The sequence below is a fragment of the Sinohyriopsis cumingii genome, chromosome 12 (genome assembly GCF_028554795.1).
Source record: "Sinohyriopsis cumingii isolate HCF-2022 chromosome 12, ASM2855479v2, whole genome shotgun sequence".
NCBI lineage: Eukaryota > Metazoa > Mollusca > Bivalvia > Unionida > Unionidae > Sinohyriopsis > Sinohyriopsis cumingii.
The window spans coordinates 15,441,372-15,464,817 of NC_142972.1; the positions used below are offsets into that span (position 1 = coordinate 15,441,372).

The window sequence follows — 23,446 nt, forward strand, 5'->3', positions numbered from 1 at the left end:
GGATGTGTCAGATTCTGGTTGTGGTACTCATTTTGAATCTCATCTTTGGTAGCCATGGTTCCTATATGATAATTCTATCTAAACCTTGGCGTATTGATTCAGTATTTCTATGCTTCATGTCTGAATTTAACTGGATGCAGCAGCAAGCCACTGTATCCAATCAAAATTTAATTCTTCAAATTTGAACACTGTTTCTACATGATAAAGACAAGTGGAGCACACAGTTTGAATGGACTGATAAATAAGCAATTTTCCATGTACAGACTATGTTGGCCCCAATACCTTTCACTCAAATACACTGTAATGGCTTCTCTCTGGTACATAGTCATACTTTTGATGTTTAACCTCCAAAGTACCCTTTTTAGGTCAATTGCCCCCACCATATTTGGCCAATGTAACATGCATGCTACTATTGGTTATTTGGCATTGCATACTAAGGGTGGCAACTTATGAAATCCAATAGATGTCACTAGGACAAATCACTAATATATCTGTTTCATCCACCAAAGTGTAGATAGGGTCATCACATCGGAACTTTGGCTAGGGAAGATGTTAGAATCAGATAATCCAGCTTTCGTAGTCTTTGAGTAGTGGATGAGTAATTCTCCACATTAACAGTCTAAAAGTAAAGGCCCCATTTTGCTCTGCAAGGGTGCATCCACAGAGTAAGGGGTTGATATGTCATTGTCTCTTTTAACAACACATTCACCATATGCCTGACATCAAGGGGGCACACATGCCCCATCTCTTTGTAAGGAGGTCTGGAACCTTCTCTTTTGGGCAATGTTGTAAAACTTCACACTTTGGGTTTGCCACATTCCAGGTAAGATGCATTTAGTATCTTAGAATACTTTCTGTCCATGTTGGTCAAAATAGTTCCCTTGGAATGGTCTCTATACTGCTCCATCTCTTTTCACATTGGTGAGAAAGTCTTGGGTGTATTTGCTAGGAAGTATACTCAACAACAGACTTATGTTTCACCAGTCTTGGACAAGAGTGGATGGGCAGTGCTTGCATTCAGCTTTGATGGCAGGAATCATCTGTTTATGTTGCCATTCCACCATCCCTTTGCTTCTAGTTCTCAAAGCCCCAATGATCTTAGTTCAGTGATCTTCTAGACCTGCTAATAGATCAACCCAGGTCTTTACCCCAAGGAAGAGATCTTTGTCACAACTACACATTCTCCACCATCATGCTTGACCTATCTCAAGCAATCTATTTGCCGGAACAAGTTTTTGGATTTGCTTGCCAATTGCATCCTCCTCCAGAAAATGAGAGATTCTGCATCTAAGGTCTGTGCTTGTAGGAGGATAATCTTCTGTGATTGGAGTGGTAGAAAACACATTGATCCTAGCTGCCCCACCATGATTTGAGTCAGTGATTTCCTTTTGTTTCATTTTGAGAAAAAAGGATGTTTAGTTTCAGCTGTCATGGGGTTTACAACTTGGTTATACTTAGAACTGTTTCTTTTACTTACCTTGGTGTATGCCTTGGCTATTGTTATGTATATTGTTATGAGTCTTTGCTCTTAAAATAAGTAACAGAAAAGAATGAATACAGCAAGCTTTGTAAAATTTAACAAATAATTTATTTCCCTAGAATACAAAGTGAAAAATGAGAAAAATGAACTTATGGCATTGCAACTTAAACCCCAAAATAATCCAAGAATAAAAAACACAAGTGCTAGTAATAAAAAGTCCTGAATGAAACTGAGTTCAAATCCCAAAGAAATCCGAAATTAAAGGCGATGGCATCTGTAATATCCTACAAAGTGCATATGTGTCAACAGTCTCTTTTTGAATCACATAAATATTATTCCAGGTTTGAATTCATTATAAAATCCAATGAATGTCTTTATCCAAGAATTTTGTCAGAGCAATTTTGTATTTCTAGAGAAAATAATCACTTGAATTCAGTAATTTGAAGAAAATAAAATTCAGCCCAAACTGGTCACAACATAACAGAACTTAAAGTGCTAGATGTAAAAGCACAACTGACAAACCTTTATCAAAACATCAGTTACATGACTAATTAAGATGCAAAACAGATACCCAGATGAGGGTCAAAAGTTCATTCTTCTAGAAAAAATAGAAGCTTGTTACCAATTGGCACATGGTAAAATATCACATAGTCCAGGTATGACCTTGACTCAACTTAATAATTCTTACTCCGAGAAGGATAAAAAAAAAATTGCAAAAATTTGTTTACCAAAACTGTCACTGATTTTGGAACAAGGCCAGCAACTAGATACATTGTTTCATTACCCATAGCATATAATGAAAATAAAAATAAAAATTAAAAGATAATAAACACTAACAGACAAATTAATCCTTTACCTCATGCAAACACCTTTGGTCACCTCTATTCCATTCGCATGGAAGTGCCTTTTGACATCTGCTGTAAACATCAGCCATTTTAAGCTGGTTTTCATAGCGCCACCTTCGGGGAAAACCCCCTATTAAATACTACATTCATTTCTGCGAATGACAATTACATCAGATCATGTGGTCACTGTTTATGCTCTGGTCAATATCTGCTATTTAAAGTATCTGGTTCGTAATCTCCACTCTCCAAAATGGAGGTCGCAGATTTCATTCAGTACTGATGAAGTTTTCACGATTAGAATCACAACTATGAATGCTTCAATAACTTAGGTAAAGGCTCTGATATTGATATATGCAGCAATTAGTTTTTATAAATTATCAAATTCAGATGACTTAGTGATGTAGACACAGACAAAAAACTTGTAAATTTCAAGTATGAGAAATAGTAGCTTCAGTTGTTCACATGGTCTCGCTGACTTGACAGTGAACGAGTTCTCTCAAAATTTTAAAGCACATAAAAAATTCTTCCGTTAAAAATAATTACACAGCTATAACAATCGTCCTTTACTCTTAAATTTTTCCACACATAATAGATGTGTACCAAAAATGTAAAAGGTTAAAATTGCTGTTAAACATAATAAACACTACATTGCTTAACAGTTAACAGGCAGGCCTATGTGTATGGAGTCGAATAGGTAACAGGTGTTCTGTTTATAGCGTGCTGCACTTTGTAACTATTCTCTGTTAGGTAAAGTGTTAAATTAAATATTTGTAATATTTAATATGTATTGTTTGTTGGCTTTTCTCCATGATTATATATTTGTATTGTATACTTGACTTGGTATACCAGTCCAATTACATTTGTAAACAACACAATACATGGCTAATATTTCTCTTTGCTTATAGATTAAATATTCAGATCATTATCAACTGAAATAAACATGTTTACTTCTATCTGAATGTGGGATATTAGTTTTTCACTTGCAAATTCCTAAACTTGTTGATATCTGTGAATATTTTAGGAATGAAACTGACCCACAGCCTGGCTCTATTATTGTTTCTTAACATTTTATATAATTTTGTATACTTGAAAAATTATTCATTCTTGCCTTAAAATCCAGAGCAGAATCAGTCTTATTGTTGTTGTTGACTTTTTAACTTGATGGATTTATTTATTCAGATTATTATTCACTGGAATTACAAAGTGCTAAAAAACCTTCTTTTATGAAAACATTAATTTGGAATTATAGTGAATTCAGACAAGGACATTTTGGATTATATTATTGTGATATATCAAAACATTTTTACACATCACCACATTCCAGGCCATTGGCACATTGCCCATTGACACATTCAAGATTGAAATCTTTTTGGAAGACCAATGGAATTCAACTGGAATGTCATACTTTAGGACTTGTGATAGAGCTTTTAGGAATATTTGGGATTTAATTCACAATACTCATAAGTTCTTTTTAAATTTTCACTATGTATTCAAGGAAAAAATTATTTGTTGTATTTTATCAAACTTGTTGGTTTTCACTCTTTTAAGTTCCTTTTTTTAAGAGCATATTTTTGTAGTACTATCAACACTGGTTGTTTCCACTTTATGGCAATTATGATTCCATTTTCCATCTTTGCCAAGTGGGATTTTTAGCAAAAATCAATTATCATCAATAGCACCACTACTACCTATAGAGATCCCCATTTGAGTCAAATCTGTGTTGTGGGTGATCAAGATAAGTTGTTACTCCCTGTTAGAATACTACATTTCTATTTCATTGTCTCCAAAGGGAGAAAGAATGCTAAAAATGTCATTTTTTTATGGCTTTGTAGATGTTTCAGCTTCCACCATTTGATGATGTAGTGTCATTAGAACATATTAGTCCCTTAGGGACTGAGTCCTTTCTTTGAATGAAACAGGAGGGCCATGAGGTTTGAGCCATTGCTTCCTCATGGGCCTTCTTACATCATTCTTCCTCAAAGGATGTCATGAAGACAGCATTTGTTGATCTCATACTATCTTCACTTCCTTCTACCTCTGCTCTTCTGTGCAATAAAGTGCAAGCATTTCTCTCTGGAACTAATAGATGTGGCACAGATGTTTGGCCCAGAGAAACACTGACATGGAGTAAAGTGGATTTCTTCCCAGAATGGTGAAGTAAAGTGGTAAAGTGAGGTCACCTTTTCTTTTTTGCTAGTTCATTCTCAATTAGTTTATGGGGTAAAGTGCATCTCTCCTATCAAATGGTGAGTGCATTTCATTTTCCTCTGTTTTTCATTACATCTAATACAAATCAATCAATTCACCTGACAGATTCAGCTATGCAATAGTGATGGTTTATGTATTGCTGCTTTTTTTGTGGGGGAGTAAAACTAGTACTTACCCATTGTTATTGTTGAATGCCCTTTTCCCACTCAACTTTGATGACATGTCATAATCATTGTCAATATATTCACATCAAACGTAAAATTTTTCATGATAAGGGCAAGATACACAAAAGTGACAGGTAAGTATTACTTTATTGAAACTCTCTAATCTCCCCCCAAAAAAGAAAACTACATTTCTAAGTCATATTTGGAAAATGATGTTATGATTCATTCTTAATGGGGACATAAATGAATTAAATGTTGATGTCCTCAAGGGAAGTTATGTATATTTGTAAACATAGTTATAAATAATGTTCAATAGATTTTCTATGAAGGATGTACAGTCAGCATTAATCGATGCATAGACCTCCCTTCCCTATTCCAGTTTTGGTTTGCATACTACCCAAACAATTTTCATCATGATTTGACCAATTTTGGCAGAAAGCATTCTGGTATGAAGAATTTTCAAATTTTCCAAAAGATGCTGATCTGCCATTAAATATAACGTAACTATATATATATATATATATATATATATATATATATATATATATAAAAACACCCACATTTGTCTTTCTTTCTGTCCTATTTTCTGTATGTCCTGTATTCCAATCGAGTGGTCATGAGTTTAAGACTAGTGGCAACATCCCAAATATATTTGCTTGTTTGGTATTTTTATGTTCAAACTTTCTTCCAAACTCACTTATCCCAATCTTTTTAACATTTCTTTTATTCCTGTCCTAGGACAGGCTATCATAGTATTTTATACATAAATAGTCTATAAATACATGGTACAGTATTTCATACATAAATAGTCTGTAACAGATGCATAGTATTTCATACAAAATAGTCTGTAGCAGATATATTTTTTACCTAAATAGCTAGCAACAAATACACTGCATTTCATCATATACATTTAACACCCACATTTGTCTTTTGTTCTTTCTCTGTCCAGGCTGCCAAACAAGAGGTTATGAGTTCAAAACTCACAATAGCATTCCAATTTTCTTTTCTCCTTTTTATTTTTTTTTAAAGTTTTTGTTGTTGGTATTTTTATGTTCAAACTTTTGTTAAACTTGCTCATCCCAAATTTGTTCTATATACTGTTTTTAAATTCCTTTCCTAGGTTGGACAGCTAACCTAATTACTAAAATAGAATAAACCCTGAATTGAAATTTTTTAAAACTGTTTAATGGAATCTGACCAAATTTGAAAGAATACATACAGGTTAAAACATGAGTACATTCTACACAAATGATGCAAGTCTGCCATTAGAAATCACTGTCATTATGAAAAGATAAAAACCTTTTGATCATGCTTATCAAAAAGTACAGAACATAAGTTGACAGACCTTGACAGAATCTACGATGGCATTCACTATAGGATGAGTGATGCAGATTTGCCATCAAATTTGGATGGAGGCATAAAATAGAGAGAAATCTTGAAACAGTTTGTTTTTTTATGAAATGGGAAATCATCATCATGGGAAGACATTTCTGCAGAATGCATTCTTCTGATAAGAATTCTTGATTGACTGTTCTTGCATTTGACTGTTAGGCAGTTGTCACCCAGGTGAGCAGGCTAATAAAAAACCACAAGAGGGATGATTTCAAGCATACTTTTCAGAGGACATCTTGGAATAAAAGTAAAGGTTTTTTGATAAATGATGCCAAGTGACCATCAATTATAGCAACCAATACTAAAAAAATAAAAACCATCCAGTGACATCTTTTCAGTTAGTGCTGAGCAGAATATGCCCAAAATTTTATGGAAAGCATTTTGGCATGAATTCTGTTTTGTTTGGACAAATGATTCAGGTCCACGACCATGATATACTGCTGTAATTAAAAATAGCAGACAAAACATCTTGTCACAAACCACTGAACAGACTTTGACCAAATTTTGAATTCTGGTTAAAAGCCTTTTAAATTTGTATAAATGATGTCAAATTTAGCTCTCTTTTTTAAAAATATACGGACCTTTCAGTAAATTCTCACAGATACCTCTGAACAGAATTCAGTGAAGTTTGAAAGAATGCATATGATGTAGATTCTTTATAGTGTATATTATGTTACATATATCTGATTTAATATATATATTTATTATAATTTAATTGTTTGTTTGTCAGTTTTAAATATTTTTTAAAATATTTTTCTTACATGCAATTGTAATGTAAATTTATTCACTAGGGATGATACTTTTTCAGAAAATTGTTTGACCTTGACTGTTAGTTTATAAACACCAGGTGTTGATCTAAATTCTGACCTTGATTCAAATTAGTAAACAAAGTTCTATTTTATTTTAAAATGATTGGTTGTTTCCAAGGTCGTGATGGGACTACCTGGGTTAAGAAGTAAACACTTTTTAAAATTTTTATTCTGGGAATAAAATCATTGGTCTAATGAAGGCCATAATCTGTGTACATGATATAAACATGATCACATGACCCCCCCCTTATGATTTTGCAATTCAAGTTTTTCCATAATTAAGCATTTGTTAGTTTTAATAGAGATGTGTATAGAGGGAGATTTCTAAGTTTTCGGTTTTTCACACTGATGTCAAGTTAATTTGTTGTAACCAGACTTTGAGTTAATTTTCTTCAGATCATTTGGATTTTAAAAGGATTAATTCTTTATTCTCTGGAAATATTTGAAGAGTGCTCACACAGATTTTGGAAAGACATTGTTTACAAGTTTAATTTGGATTTCCAATACCAGAGTACCATTGTTTGTATTTCTACAAGGAACTGTAGATAAGCACAGTACTGACTACAGCATACGTCATCATCATCCATCTTGGATTTTCCATCAGGATTCAAACTTGAAATTATTAGAACATTTATTACTAGGACTTTTGCAGTTTAATTTGTGGATTGTTCTTAGATTATTTTTGGATTTGATTCTTGAAACCGTAAGTTCTTTTTTTATATTTTTACAGAATTTTCCAGGAAAATAAATTATTTGTTTCATTTTAAAAAGCTTGTTGTTTTCACTGTTTCTGTGCTACTGTTTATTCGAGCCTAAGCACGTAACAGTTAATGATAATCTGCCATTAAGCCTGGCTACAGTTACCTCAACAACAAAAAAACTTAATGTGATTTCTTCTGAAAAACCACTAAATATTGCTACTGTTGATAAAAATAGAGTAACCTTCAGAAACATCTTCACAGAAGGTATTTAAAGAGAATCAAACCAAATCTGACAGAAAACATACATGCATAAAGTTCCCTCAATAATACCAGTCTGCTGTCAGATTTGATCACCCTTGCTAAAGTAGAAAAACTTTAAATAACAACTTTTTAAAAGCTTCAGAACTGAACATAATTGAATTTGATAGAAAGTATAGTGGCATGAAGGTGTTTAAATTTTCTAAAATTTATGCTGATCTGCCATCGCATTCAGCTGCTGAAATGCCTTTAAATAACACTTCTTTTTTAAAAGAGCTGAACAGAATAAAACCAAAAGAGAAAGTATTCTAATATAAAGGCCTTTAAAATTTGGACATCTGATGCTGATCTACCATCAAATGGTTGGTGTTATTATAAATAGAAAAATCTTACCAAAATTTTAACTAGATTTCATAGAAAGCAGTCTGGCCTTTCAAGTTAGAATTAATCATGTTGATCTGTATCAAATCAAGTCATCTTTGCTAAAAAATAGAAAATAAACTTTAACTGTCAGTTAGCATTATACTTAAACTGGTACCAATATTTAATGGTCCACTTTCCTTGCATTTGGTATTTTGGTTCATGTTATGCTGCTAAACAAGATCTGTCACACGTGTGCCTTTTGTTTCTTCTTACACCACTTTTGATAGGATGGAAGGCAGATTTATGAGTTTTATCCATTAATGGATGCAGCAACAGTCTCCTTGTGCTTACAAGTAGTGTACATTGTGTTTATTATTTCTTTTTGGTTCCAGTACTTGGTGACCATATAAATAATTTTTGCTTTGTATTTGTTCTGATATATTTCAGTTTTTTCCATGACCTTCATACTTAAAGTCTGATTTTTCTTTTAATCTGCAGCTTGATGCATATCATCTTCTGGATCAGCTGAAGAATGTGAAGCAGGCACATGGGTCAGTTGAAGTTACCTCCCTTGCCCAAGCTGAGGCCATCAGTTCTAAGGGTGTCTACAATATAGGAGCATTTAACATTGATAATGATAAAGATAGTAGCACTGTCTTGGTGAGATAGTTTTACTTTGTCACTTATATACGATTGATCCCAGAGTCTGATATTCACATAATCTATTTGTAAATTTAGAAATTTGTTCCCATAATTTGCTTATATATGTGTATTTGTTTGTAGATAACACAGATTTCTGAGTACATGTATGTCAAATCTTCTCAAAAGTTAAAACTAGAAAACTAAAAAATAATAGATTTTTTTTTCTTGGTTTGAGTTTAGAAATTGGCTTTTTTCTCCAAAGACCACTTCATGATTGAGACTGGTATGCACCATTCACATTTATGATTAATAACCAGCTTATTCAGAATCCCATTGTTTGGCATGCCCACTCAGTCTGTTTGGTTTATTATGTGATAAGATTTGGGTACTAAGCTTGACAAACCAGAAAATAACTTGTACAAGTGACGGTCTGTCACCTTGGCCATTTATACTACATAACATATACAAATTCATACCATTATAACTTCAGTGTCTTTCATCCACTTTTTATTAACATTTTGAATGCACCTTCCCTAATGAGAACCCCTCCTTTTTTATTGAAAATTTCTAAGTCAAGTGATTTATGTTTGATTTAATAATAGTTGTTTTTAGTTATTTTAAGACATTATTCAAGTTTTCTATCAATTTTTTTGTCAAGCAGTACATGCTTGCTCATACTTGAATTTGGTTCTCTTGAGTGTTGTTCACCATTTTTCTGGTTACATTCATATAACTTTGGATTTAGGGTCTTACACAACAGAGGTGTTAGCATAACTACTATAATAATTACTATAATAATTGTTTGTGAATTATTTTCTAGTTCATGCAGGTATTTAGTAAATATCCCTATCCTTGCTGAAATTTATTGCTTTATTTTAGTAAGAAATCATTGTAATTCACATTCCTTTTAATGTGACTTCTGCTGTTTTTATCTTGGACTATTCAGATTAGTTGGACCCTCCAAAGAGAGGTAGTAGTTTGGTGGAAAGTGAGTTGTGCCCTCCCATTAGGGAGGAGCAGCACCCTCCTCATTTTGTAAGGGCAGATAGCAAATCACACCCTCCCATTAGGGAGGAGCAGCACCAGCTCTTTCTTTGTGAAGTACATCCAGTTTTGTCTGGACAGGGAGGTCTTCCAATTTTGAGTTGTGCTGTTTGGCCTGGCCTCTGCATTCAGAGCATGGGAGTAGTTGCAGCCTGTTTAATGCCACTGGGAAAACTTTTGTCTTCCAAAAGTTTGATGATTCATTGGTCCATAAGTGGCTGGCTTGAGTCCCTCATATTAGATCGTCTAGACTGTTGGGCTATTGACCAATTGGGGTCTTTAACCCAACCTAGAGAAATCAGACCATACTCCATCTCAAGATTTTTATATGGGGCATGAATTTCCTTCAGAACAGGATTAATCCATGTCTCTCATTACAGGGTAGATAAGATCCTGTCTCTGTTGATAGCAAAGACTCATTGTACACATTGTGTAACTTATCTTTTTGTTTCTCTTTAACTCCAGAGCAGATTGATTCCCATAGGCACAATGCACTTGAGTCTTTTCCAATTTCTCCTTTTTCATCTGATTTAGTGCATATATTGCATCCATATCTGGATTGGAGTCCTCTGATGCATGCCTCTGTACCCCACACCTGTCTGTTTGCATTCACATCAGATTCAGAGTTGGGTGCTGATTTGGAACCAGAAAGTCTTCTGGGGTCTTGGTCCCAGGGTGAATCTGTACTCCACATCAACAACTTGGAAATGAGGGTAGTGTTTTAAGATCCCCATGGGTGTGTCAATAATATAAGAGGTCTCTGCATGATGGTCCCTTCCAAAAACAAGTTAGTGGTAGTGTACTTTGGGAGACAAGGAGGCACACATGCATCTTTGTCTGCATGGAGGTTGGAACTTCGTTCACTGGACAGCCTCAGAAAAAGAATATTGTGGCAGACAATGTGCCAGGGAAAGGAAAATTTAGTCCTTAGGGAGTGGTCTCTGTACCAATCCAAAGCAAATTACCTGTTCCAACTTTGGGGGACAGCAGTGGTGGGCTTGTTTGTGACAAGGCTAAAAGTTCTCCTTTTATGTTTTCCCTGTCTCTGACTAGAGGGCCTGAAAAATGTAAATCCTAGAAGTTCTCCATGAGTACAGTGGCCAATTTTCTTCAAATCTCTTTCAGAGAGAAATGATACCTATATTTTACTAGCAAGGACTTTAGGGCATCCTTCTCAGCAAACAAACTTTTTTTAAGGCCTGGCCATCAGTGTGGACTCGCACATAGCAGACCTAATGAGATATTTCAAGCTGCAAGGAATGGTGTATCAGTTGGGAGTGCCTCAATTGAATCTCTTCAAAACCCTTATGAACTTTTGGAGCTCTTTTGAGATTGATTTTAATATCCATCTGGGTCTTTATGCTTTTATTTGGAAGCTCATAAAAGAGAAGAATGGGTAGGAAATGCCTTTTCCTCCACCTTAAGGGTTCAGGTGATATTTCGGCTACCACAGTTTTGAGGTTTATTGCAATAACTATTGAGAAAACTTATCAGTTCCTTATGAAAAGTGATCTTGTATTAATGAGAAAGAAAGTCCTTAGATTCGAGCCATTTCTACCACATGGTCCTATTTAACTCATTCACTCTGGAGGATGTGACAAATCTGCATTTTGGTGAACTCATACTTCCTTTATCCTCTTTTACCTTCACTCATTAGCTTACCAAAAGGAAAGGTATTTTTTTCTTTGGGTCTGATTGACATTGCTGAAAATGTGGCCCATGTCAAACTCGCTCGCGTTGCGAGCAAACAAAGCGGGAAGCGGGGGCGGACTATTATTACGTATAAGTAAAAATGTTACTAATTATAGATGGCTAAGGATAAGGATAACAATATGGTTAGTATGTGGACATTATCTGGCAGTAGTCTTCTATTCTAAAGTGAGGGTGAGTATTACTTGTATTTGTTTTTCTTTCAACAGTTGTGGGATCATCAACCTCCTACCAAACTGACAAATTCAGCTACAAAATAGAAAAAGATCATGTATTACTAATATCAAAATGTAGTTGGGGGATACAACTAATTCTATTGATGTAATGCATGTTGCTATTGCCATATTTGCTCCCTCTGTCAGGCACCGATGTCCCACTAATTTAGGTTATGTCCTGATAAGGATTGAAGGATAGTATGGATAGGCAAGGCAGCTAAGATGTAGATTATGGGTGTTTTAGAGTTCTAGAACTTTCCAGTCACCCCATGGAATGATGGATTCTCAGCATATGGTGGGGGTATTTTCTGTCAGGAAAGAATCCAGCAACACAATAGCAACAGTAAAAATTACATTAGTAAAATTAGTTTTACCCATCCCTTAAAACTACATGTTCATGTGGGGGCCCCGAGTGGCCGAGTGGTCTAAAGCACTCTCCGTTACGGATCACTGCCATCTCACCTCTGTCTGCGTGGGTTTGAGTCTCGGATTCGGCTAATGTGGGTATGTGAGAAAGCTTGCCAGTAGCTTCTCATGGGTCGGTGGTTCTTTCCGGGGTTTTCCCGGGTTCTTCCTCCACCATTAATACTGGCCATCATGTGTAGCCTATCATATGCTGAAAAATAGCGTTAAACCCTACAACAACAACATGTTCATGTATCCCATATCCATAGTTCCATCCTTCACATAGTTTGCCATGCAATATGAAATCCATTTGGAAATAACTTGCATTTCAGTTATCAGACACTTGTTTGATGTACGGATACTTTTTTTCTTTCTGGCTAGTGTTAGTGGTAAGCAGGATAAAGCAGTCACTTTTGTAATTTTGATTGTGGTCGTGGCAATGGCAGCAACATTATTTTCAAAGTTTTAGAGTTTGTTAAGCTAAGTTGGTTCATTTTGTGACACACCTGATCCTTTGACCTTGAGTTCAGAAAGTTTTTCAGCTGCTTATATTCATTTTTTTATTCCAGGATGTATAATTATGTGAATCCCCATAAATTTTAATGAATGCCTATCCCCTTAAAATGAGTGAGCAAATGAAAATCACAAACAGTTGATTTTCTTTGAGGGCACTGAAACCAATAATATAATTTTAAAGTTCAGTCTGATCATATAAGCACCAGAGCAACTGTCACAATCAAGCACTTAGTATGTTCTCCAGCCCTGTTGACAGGGTATAAGAATGATACAGTTACTTTGGAATGTATTCTGCATTTGTAAATTATCCGATGGTGGGAGTGATGCTCTGTTGATGGATTTCATACACTCCAAAACAACTTCTGTCACTATAATGCTTGCAGTATGTGCAGAGAATAAAATGTATCTCTTTGCTACTATACTTCAGACTTGGTCAACTGGAAGTTCTGAAATTTAGTTTTTGCTGAGTTATGCTTGCCTTGAAGATGGCTGATCCGTCTCTAAATCACACCTGCATTTTGACATTTTACATTCAGAATTGAATAACACTTGTACTGAATTCTGACTACTTAAATGATCATATTTTTTACATTTGGAGTAAAATACAAAATTGAAGATGCTGCACGTGAGCATGAACATGTTCACAAAAGATGGCCCAAACATTTTCATTCAAGGCTGTGATGTGTAATAACTTCAGTCTTTCAACACTCATTTCTTTGATATTCCTAACTTCATATTCATAAAGTGTACAAAAATATACCATATTTTCTTTGTTTCACATAGTGTTATTTACCAATTCAAGTTAACCTTATGGTCTCAACCAAAATAGTGCTGAAAGAACTTTGCATATATTTATTGTCAGCCAATTAAGTAATCAATGAACCAATTTAATAATCTGTGAAATGGTTGTTTATCTCTGACCACCTTATGTTTTGAGTGCTAAATCTGTCCTCAATTGTATCATTTTCCCCAAGGACAGTTTTGCATAAACAGTAACAGGATTGTTTACTCTGTATACAGGTTATGGGCATATATCATGGAGGTGAAGAAAGGTCACTGTTTTTGTTTTTCATGCTGAGATTACTGAAAATCGTGTTTTTTTTTAATGTGACTGCATTAGGAGTTATTGTGAGTTTTGAATGATTATCCTGTTATGGTAGGTTTGTGATCATGCAGGTCCTGGCCTTCTTGTTTAAGTATCTGTCAATATAAACCCTAAGTATATTTCATAATATTTACAGTGTATATTTTCTAATCTCAGAATCTTCAGAACGTCCTACATTTAACGTTGCCTGACCATGACAAAGAGAGGAGAAGTCATCGGAAATACACATTTGAACAGTTGCAGGATCTTCAGAGTCGTCTGATGTTGGTGGCAGGAAAGGCAGAACAAGGAAATGAAAATGTTGACAGGTTTATGTTGGTAAGAAACATTTTTGGCAAGTTCATCCTTGATAATTATAATGAGGCACTTACAATACATTAAAACAATGTAGTCAGACATTTAGTGCCTATGAAGACACAGATGGCAGTTTTAGAGAAATGTAGAATACCAAGCAAGAACCATTGACTATACACAGATGACAATATGATCTTGAATATTACATTAGTAGTAACTGACATCAAAGGTGCATGATAAGAAATGCTAAGAAAAGATTGCATTCTATAGGACTGCCCATTTTAAAAGAGCTTATGTCCCCTTTATATTAGGAGTGATTATGTTAGCTAGCCAGGGGAACATTGCAGGTTAGAAAATTACTGATCCTCAGAGCATTATAGTTGTTAAAAAATGCTGCTTCCTTGGTATTTGGGTTACATTTCACTCAGTTACTTCTCCATTATGGTCACAAGATGCAAAACATGTGGTATCTTGTAATGGCAGCCATTTGCAATACACAATCACCAATCAAAAATCATAGAGAGAATGGTCATTGAGAAACTGACCACAAAATTTAAATATGTTGATGACCATGAACATAGTTGATCATATGCTATGATGCAGTTCGAATTTTGTTATGAATTTTACTTGTACAGCTGAGTGGAACTAGATGGACCAGATTGTAATCATTTCATCAATATTTTTGTTTCTTCTGTAATATTTTTTTTGTTTTTCACAAGTCCACTGGAATAAGTGCAAGAAAAACTCTACTAATCCTGCAACATTTTTACTTGCCATGGGTGACTGGACAGGCATAAATGTCAAATTCAGCTTTCATGCTTTCACATGTTTGGACATAATTGACTTTTAGCATACTTGCTTTGTCCACCTAAAGGAACCTCAGACACCTCTTAGCACTCTTCATTAGTGCATGATTTGAGATGTAATGCAGTTACATTTTGGCCAAATGCATACATACCAACTGTAACGTCGCCCTCTTAGTAAGAGGGGTGGTTAATTGGGTGGCGTTATCCATAGGATGACCTTCCTCGATATTATAGCCCGGCATGAGTGAAAGAAGAATGGAATTTCAACAGAGAACTGAGTGAGAATACTGGACAGAAATAAAACAATACGAGCCCCCTTTGACAAGAAAATAACAAATTTAATCAGAACAAATGAATAGCGGCAATTCAAATTCAAGTTAGATTATACAAGTAGAATTTAACAGGTGTGTCCAATTTGGATTTATTACATCATCATAATGAGAGGTGAAAAGAGCGCAATGTCCACGATTGATTGCATCACCTTCATTCACTTTGACTATATATCAACGTCTCCTTTCCCTTCCTAAACTCTAGGTTCTGCACCTTCATGGACTTCCTGGTCCTTTTGTTCTGACCTTGACCTTCTTTCTTTCTTTTCCTGTACTCCTGTCTTTGGACTGTCTCGTCTTCCTCTCCAAAACTGTTCCTTAAAGGACAAATTTACTCCATAATTCCATATACCTTCTGTTCTGAGGCACATACAATTCACTTAATCGTTATCCAGAGCCTGTGGCTATCAACACACTGCGTAAATTCTGACTTAGTATGGTAGGACATTGACCTCACTTCCAATGGCAAGCCTTAAATTACCATGTGAATGACTACTAAGTATTACTGTATTAGTTTACATATACTACTACATGTTTGATTACTATTGCATGAAATTAAAAAGAAATGTTACAGCATTCCTTAACTACAAGATTATCCAGGCATTACAAAATCAGATATCATTAGGTAATTATCGTTAACTCACGATGATTTGTATCGTCCTAATGATAAAGGAAGTTATTTGATATAACCATATGAAATCCTATACATATGAATGTTTGGATTGCATGCAATCAATTCTACCAATGAACTGATAACTGTATAATTAAAAAGTAAATTACATAACAATTCTAGCAACAACATTCATTGCCTGTACCTTTGAAAAACCAGAGAAATGACTGCATGATCACATGGTATTCTATGTGATCATGCATTGATATGTAAGATTATCTAATTTGGTTGGCTCTTTGGATTCTGCTACCAATGCCAACCAATAGGAATAGTTCTGCTCATGCCCCCCCCCCCATGTGATCATTCAACAAGCCCCATGAAGACTGCAAGTAAGAGGCCAATAATAGTTTCTTGCATAATTCCCTGTCTGCCTCTCAGTTTCAAGGTACTTGTACAACACCCCTATCCAAGTGTTAGCCACTGACTAAGCCTTATAATTTGACATTACATCATCTTACGACACCACCAATTCTTCCCTTAATGGTCATTATCAGACAAACCCCATTGCAACATTGGCAATGTGTACCTACAATAACTCAAGATCATCAAGTTGTGTATAAACTAAAACTTTAATAAATTATCATGAAATTGCTTACCTTGAAACCATTTACTTATATATGGATGAAACACTAGAAGACTTGATTCAGTTTGCAAGGCAATTGAAATCCTTCAAATCAACAATGACGAGTCACAGATTATAGACCTGTTTGAGATCAAGGGCTGGAACATAGAATACATAATTGTAATCATTAGCAGTTGTATTGTGTATGACATTACGGGTCTGATTTTTCAAGGTCAATATCATGGATTTATATATTGCACTTTCCCTGCATAATTAAATGCATTTATATTTGTATTTTCTAATTTCTTTTGGAATTCTGTTCCAAATTAGTGAACCCAAATATTGAAAACTTTTCTTAAAGAGTTCTTATTTGGTTTTGAGATTGAAAAATGGTTAGCTGAAAGTGATCTTAAATTATGGGTGTGGCCTTGTTTTCTGGTATGATATAGTTCATTGAGATATAATGGCACCATGTTGTTTGAAACTGCACAAATCTAGCCTTTCTCAAAAATATGTGTTCATTTACTGTTAACATTTTAATATCATCAATTGCATTAAATGCTTAGATTACATATGTAAGCTATACTGTCAGATATATGCAGCAGCTCTCAACTATTATTTAGACCTATTGATTTCCATGTTGCTCCGGTTTGGAAAAGTTTCAAAACATTTTCATTTGCAGAGATAGCAAATTTTGTGTCGGGTGGTATTTTTTCTTAACATAAATTTATTAGTTCATTGTGATTAGAATTGACAGTGGTTTCCTTAATTCTGGATGCCATAGTGACTTTAAAGTTTGCTGAATGCATTTGTTAATTTCAACATCCTCATCAATAATCTGGCCTTCCTTAAGCAAAGTTGTTGGATTTTGGATGACCATGTGCAATGCTTACATGCACCTGTTTCAAAACTTTCCACATCAAGTTCTTATTGCAATGATTTTCTAAAGCTACTGATAGTAATTCTTCTTTGCCTGATTAATCATTTTACGTATTTTATTTCTCCATGTTTTGTGATGTGCTTGTACGTACAGACTTGAAATAATCATGGGTTTTCATGGCATCTAGAATGCCTGGGGTCAGCAAGTTGGGATGCAAGTCCAGTTTTACTTTTAAGTGTTGTCCAATGTATATGTTTATCAACCATCTGTATAAAAAGTTGGGTCCATATATCAAGAACATAATCCATAAATACTATACTCCATGGAACATTACTGAGATCTTCCAGAAATTTGCCTTCATCATGCTTTAATTATATATTTTGTATGAGTTTTAGAGTTATTTGAGATCAAAGGATGAACTTGGTATATCTATATATAATCACTGAAAGTTATAACTTGTACCTTGTTGGGGTGTCTATATAAAAAAATGTTAAGCACATATGTCATTATTTTAGGTTTTAGTCACATTTGCCCCTCTGCTGTCTTAATTAACAGATGTTTATGATAAATGGATGAATTGCTATAATTATATATTGTGAGGCATTATCCTCAAGGACCAGATCACTTGGTTACTTTCCATGCCTATTTAGTAACTTTAAGTCTGTATTGAATGTCATAGATTTGAGTATTGTGAACTTTTTTGCTGTAGTCACCTTGGTAGGCAGGAAACAAAAATTACTGAATTTGCTTGTGGTTCTTGTTCTTCCTCTATATCTGTGGAGATAGGATATTGGAATGAATACATTTTCATAATCCCCTTTGCATTATTTCGAATAAATGTGTTTAGAGAAGCTCTTTTTCTATTTTCTTTTTTCATGCTGATGGATGTCATCCTTTAAAACTTTGATTTGGGTCCCAAAAATGGACAAAAAGTACAATGAAATAGGAAAACAAAATCAAACTTAATATTAGTTCAAATTTGATTCCAATTTAATTGTGCTTGAAGTATCTTAGGGATTCAGTGCCCTCCTAAACCAAGCCAATTATATACTTAGATCTCCTGTTCTAATAGGATCCATCACCCTCTAATGACTGACAGTTATATGACCAATCTTTAGATTGTGTGATCCCTAATGTACACCAGACAGGATGAAATTATTATCATATTGGAGTCAGATGTCTACTGGCAAAGTTTCTTTTAAAGTACCAATTTCTGAACATGTAGTAACTAATCCTTCCATCGATTTGAGACACAAGAATTTTATGTGAACTCATTTAAATAGGCATAACCCAGATATTTGGGCTGAAAGAAAGTTTTGGTTTTCATTTTCAACAGCTTCCTGCAAGGCATGAACTTTCAGCCATCTTAGAATCATTAAAAGTTTGAGATTTTTTTTTATTTTTGCTCAGCCTTGAGAAAAATACCTGATTTCTTGCTCAACTTGTCATGACACCTTATGATACTGAATAATGAAAGCTTAGACTTTACACCCAAATTTCCATTGGCAATGTAATCAGATCTGACTGAGGGAAATAGGTGAAACAGTGGGGAGAAAATGAAAGAGAAAAGCCAGAAAAAAAACAAAAAAATACCCAGGTAGACGGTTCACCAGGGGTAATGTGCTAGATTGGAAGTTAGCATCAAACTTCCATACAAATGAGGATATATCAACAGGACTTGTGTTTATTTTGATTGCATATAGAATTTATTGTGTTTTGCAGGTCTTTAAAACAGATTTGTTTTTAAAGTTTCAAAAAGCTGATGATTTTGACATGTAGCATAAGCAGGTCATGCTAGCATGTATTTTGGAAGAAGAAATACATTTTTCAAAATGATGTTGTGGGTATTTCTATTTTGGATCAGTACATTTTCAGGACAATAATCCTAAATCAAAGTTCATCAATGCTTGAGGCAGAGTACAAGTTTGCTTGTCCTCCATCAGATTTTCAATGCTTCTAAAACCTTATATAGTAACAAAACTGTTTTTTTTTTGTGAGTATTCCTTAAGCATCTGTGTTCTTACCTGTCTTAATATACAAATATTACTTTCAGAATTAGATACTGCCTGAGCATATTCTTGTTCTTCATCAAATTTTGATAATTTTTATTGAACTAAATCAACTACTTTTGTAGATTTTGGAAAATGTTATCAGGCTTGCAAATGTCTTCCTCAAACTGACCTCAGCTGGATGTGTCCTTTTCAAACATTGGAAAACCAGATTCCTGTGTGACCCCAACCGACCTGTGTGTGCCTTCATACAGTTTGGACAAGAAGCTAAAGCAATAAAGGGGCGAAGACCTGAAGAAGTTAAACCTATACATGGAAGAGAGAGTAAAAGGAAGAATGATGCTGAAATTATACGAAGATTAGCTCAATTTATGGAGACTTGTTTGAAGAAGTGGGAGGAACATATCAACCAAAAGAGAATGGAATATTTTGAATTAAACTATTTCACATCTGACCAGCTGGTTATTTTGCAGCAAGAGTTGGTGAAGTTTGATATGAATGAGGGTCCAAACAACCGGATCTATCCACTTCTGTCAGCAGTGAAGGAGAATTGTACATATGAGGATTTAGTAGATGCCATGAGGATGGCATCCAAGGACATGAAGGAAGACATGGAAACAAATGGGGAGCTTAAGAATGTTGAAGATCATGAGAATAAGGATGTGAGATATAGTGAAACTGAGATTATAGAGGAGTCAGTTTTGCAGAAATTTATTAACGAGATAGTTGAAGCAGGATATTCAGAGAAGCTTGCCAAAGCAGCTCTCCAATATGTGACACCTGACAACATTACCGATGGTAAGTTTTTTAATTCTTCTGGTAAGTTACCAGAAGAGCTTGTGGGATGGCATGTCATCTGTCATCCATCTGTCTGTTTGCACTTGTTTGTTATTGCTACTTCTCCTTAATTACTTGAACAATTGCATGAAATTTTACACACATATTCATCCCAAGATCTAGTTGACCCCAAATGAAAATTATGCTGCTTAGTCATTGGCAGTGATCATATTTAAAATTTGTGCATTGCTACTTCTCCTAAAAGGTTGGTCATTTTGAATATTTTCACTGAAAGAGCAGATTATGATATCTAGTTGGTCATAAATGAAGATGGTGCTGTTCTTGCATCCAGTATGTTCACCATGGTGGCCATCTTGAAACTTGTGTTATATTGCTACTTTTCCTTGATGGATGGTCATATTGACATGTAATTTTCATTGAAACACTTATTATGATGTCTACTTGATTGTAAATAAGAAATGGTGCCAGTGTGAGAATCTTGTTATTGCTTTTCCTAAATGGAATGTCATATCACCAGGGGAATTTCACCAGAAGACTTCTTATGTTTCATCGATCCTAAATAAAAATGATGATGTCACCCATCTTAAAAATCTTGTTATCACTACTCTCATTTGAATGGATGATTTTATCGGCATGTGATTTTCTTAAGAAGCCTATATGTACAGTATCAGTAGCATATTCTACTTGCTGGTTACTTGAGATGACATCTACATAGTTATTGTCCATCCATGAACAGGTGTTCTTTTTGTTTGATTCAACCATACTTGCTGCGAAATGTTATTTCTACTAGAGCTAAGATGAATTTTACTATGATAAAATTTGGCTGGTTTTTGTAAGAGTTGTAGCCTTTGGTTGATCTTTATGGCTTGTGAGCACCAGCGAAGGCTGCAATATTTACATGTGTAAGCAACTTAGTTTTGTTTGTTCTCTGTAAATGTTTACAGAATTGGTAAACATGTAAACAAACACGTATGTGGCTGTCATCGACATAGAGACAACCATTTCCAATTAAATTATGTATTTCTATATCTTTGCTTTAGACAATTTTTTGTATCCTCTGTATTTAAATTTTTTTCTTAAAGTCTATGATTTTCACTTTGAATGTGTCATCAGTAGGAAAAATGTCAGTGATGATAACAAACATGTTTAAAGGTAAATACTACAACTTAAAGAAATGTTTATCAGCAATATCAGTAAATCAACCTAAGTATAATGTTGAAAAATGTGCACTTCAACTCATTATCATCACTGACATTTCGGTAAACTATTGCTGTTATTAAATAATAGAAGCAAGCATACATACAGTAGCAATGTACAAGAATTAAATGTGTTGAATCAAATATATAAAAGATAACATACACAAAATGGTTCTTAGATGTGGTGTCAATCAAATCTGAAGAACACATAGCGTCTAGTTAGCAAGCTGTTGTTATTCCTTGCATTCAGTGACTTACGAGTACTAAAGATATAAAATGTTTTAGATACTAAGTGTATCTGGCCCCTCTGGGATTACAAGAAGTAATGCCAAGTCCATGAAGGAACCAAAACCAGTGGAAAAGGCTAAAATGTAAAGATTTGGAAAAAACAAATGGATAATTAACACCATTAGAGATAAATTATTTTGGAGGCCAGGCAGCAATTGCAGATAAAAACACTGCTACACACAAATTTTCTCTGGTACATTTGGCACACGTCTGAACACATCGTCTTTCAAAAATGTGAACTATTTGTGCTAATCTTCTCTCAAAACACTGGGAATCCCTCCTCCCAACATTCTTCAGATTCTCCACCTTAATGATTGGCTCATATCAAGCAATCTCTCTGCCAAAAAAAGCTTTTGGCCCGTTGCATAATTCAGACCAGGAAGGCTTCAACCATCCAAGTTCTTTGATGCCAGGTGGCAAATCTTCTCTGATTGGTGCAGTAGGAAATGTGTTGATCCTAGCTGTCCCTCTTTAACTTTTGTTGATGATTTCCTTTTGTTTCTCTTTGAGAAAAAAAATGCTCTGTATCCATTATCAAGGGGTATAGAGCTGCCATTTCAAACACACTTATATTCTGTCAAGGCACGGTAATTGGTTCAGATTTGCACTTTGCCAATCTTATCAAGTATTCTGAGCTGCAGAGACCTGTCTCATGCTGTCTTATGCCTATATGGAATCTTACTTGTGTTTTATGGTCATTAACCAAAACACCCTAGGAATCAGTCTGTGAGTCATTTTTTTCAGGACCTCACTGACAAGACTGTGTTTCCACTTCCCCTTGCCTCAGCACAACAACGAAGTGAGATTCATACCTTATCTATTGACACTGGCTGTCTCTTGTTTAATGGGAATTATGACTTGGTTTCCAACCTTTGTCAGCCAGGATTTTTTTGACAAAAATTGATTACCTTCCTTAGCATCACTAACAATAGAAATCCCCAGTCTCAGTCAAATATCTGTTGTGGATGATACAGATAGATGTTTATGTTCTGTGATGGTACTCTGTTTCTATCTTATGGCATCAAAAGGAACAAGAAAGGATAGGAAATGTCTTTTTCTCCCTCTCATGGGCTCTGTAAACATTTCAGCTGCCACTGTTTCAGGATGGATTGTCACCACAATCAAAAGAGTTTTCCAGTCTCTTACTGATTGAGCTCTTTCCTTTATGAAACTTAAAGCCCATGAGGTTTGAGCCATTGCTACCTCATGGGCCTACCTTAATCACTCCTCCTTGGAGGACATCATGAAGGCAGCATTTTGGTACTTCCACACATCCTTTCCTGCTTTTACCACTGCTTGTTATCTCAACAAAGACCACACATATTTTTGTTGGTCCCATTGTTACAGCACAACCTGTGGCCTCAAGAAATACCAATATTCTGAAATATGGACATTTCCACCAATGGCAAGTTCTTTATATATATATATGAATGTATGAGAGAGAGAGAGAGACAGACAGACAGAGATGGTAAACATGCAAGTATGTTTTTTAAATGATTATTTTCAGGTGTTATTTGGTGCTCTGAATACACAGAGGATGAATCCATGCTTGAAGATGAAAATGCCGATACTGAGATTGGGGATTCAGCCATTGAAGGATCACTGTATGACGGGTGGAAAAAGTCTGACAAGTCTGTATCATCACTTACAGCAGAAATCATCAGCAAAATGAAGATATCACATGAGTAAGGAAATTTGAAATTTTACCCTTTTCATTAGTGTTGATATCAAGTCATTGCTTCTGTGCATCAGTGTAT

The 23,446-nt window shown here is 34.9% G+C and overlaps 1 protein-coding gene across 1 annotated transcript in view; it reads left to right on the forward strand.

Annotated features, from left to right (window-relative positions):
- Positions 1 to 23,446, forward strand: part of LOC149786029 (E3 ubiquitin-protein ligase rnf213-alpha-like) — a 598,535-nt gene that overhangs the window by 163,113 nt on the left and 411,976 nt on the right. Inside the window, exons 20-23 of the mRNA XM_089976317.1 lie at positions 8,719 to 8,880; positions 14,014 to 14,175; positions 19,533 to 20,205; positions 23,197 to 23,374. Coding sequence (XP_089832443.1) covers positions 8,719 to 8,880; positions 14,014 to 14,175; positions 19,533 to 20,205; positions 23,197 to 23,374 — 1,175 coding nt within the window. The remainder of the gene's footprint in view (positions 1 to 8,718; positions 8,881 to 14,013; positions 14,176 to 19,532; positions 20,206 to 23,196; positions 23,375 to 23,446) is intronic.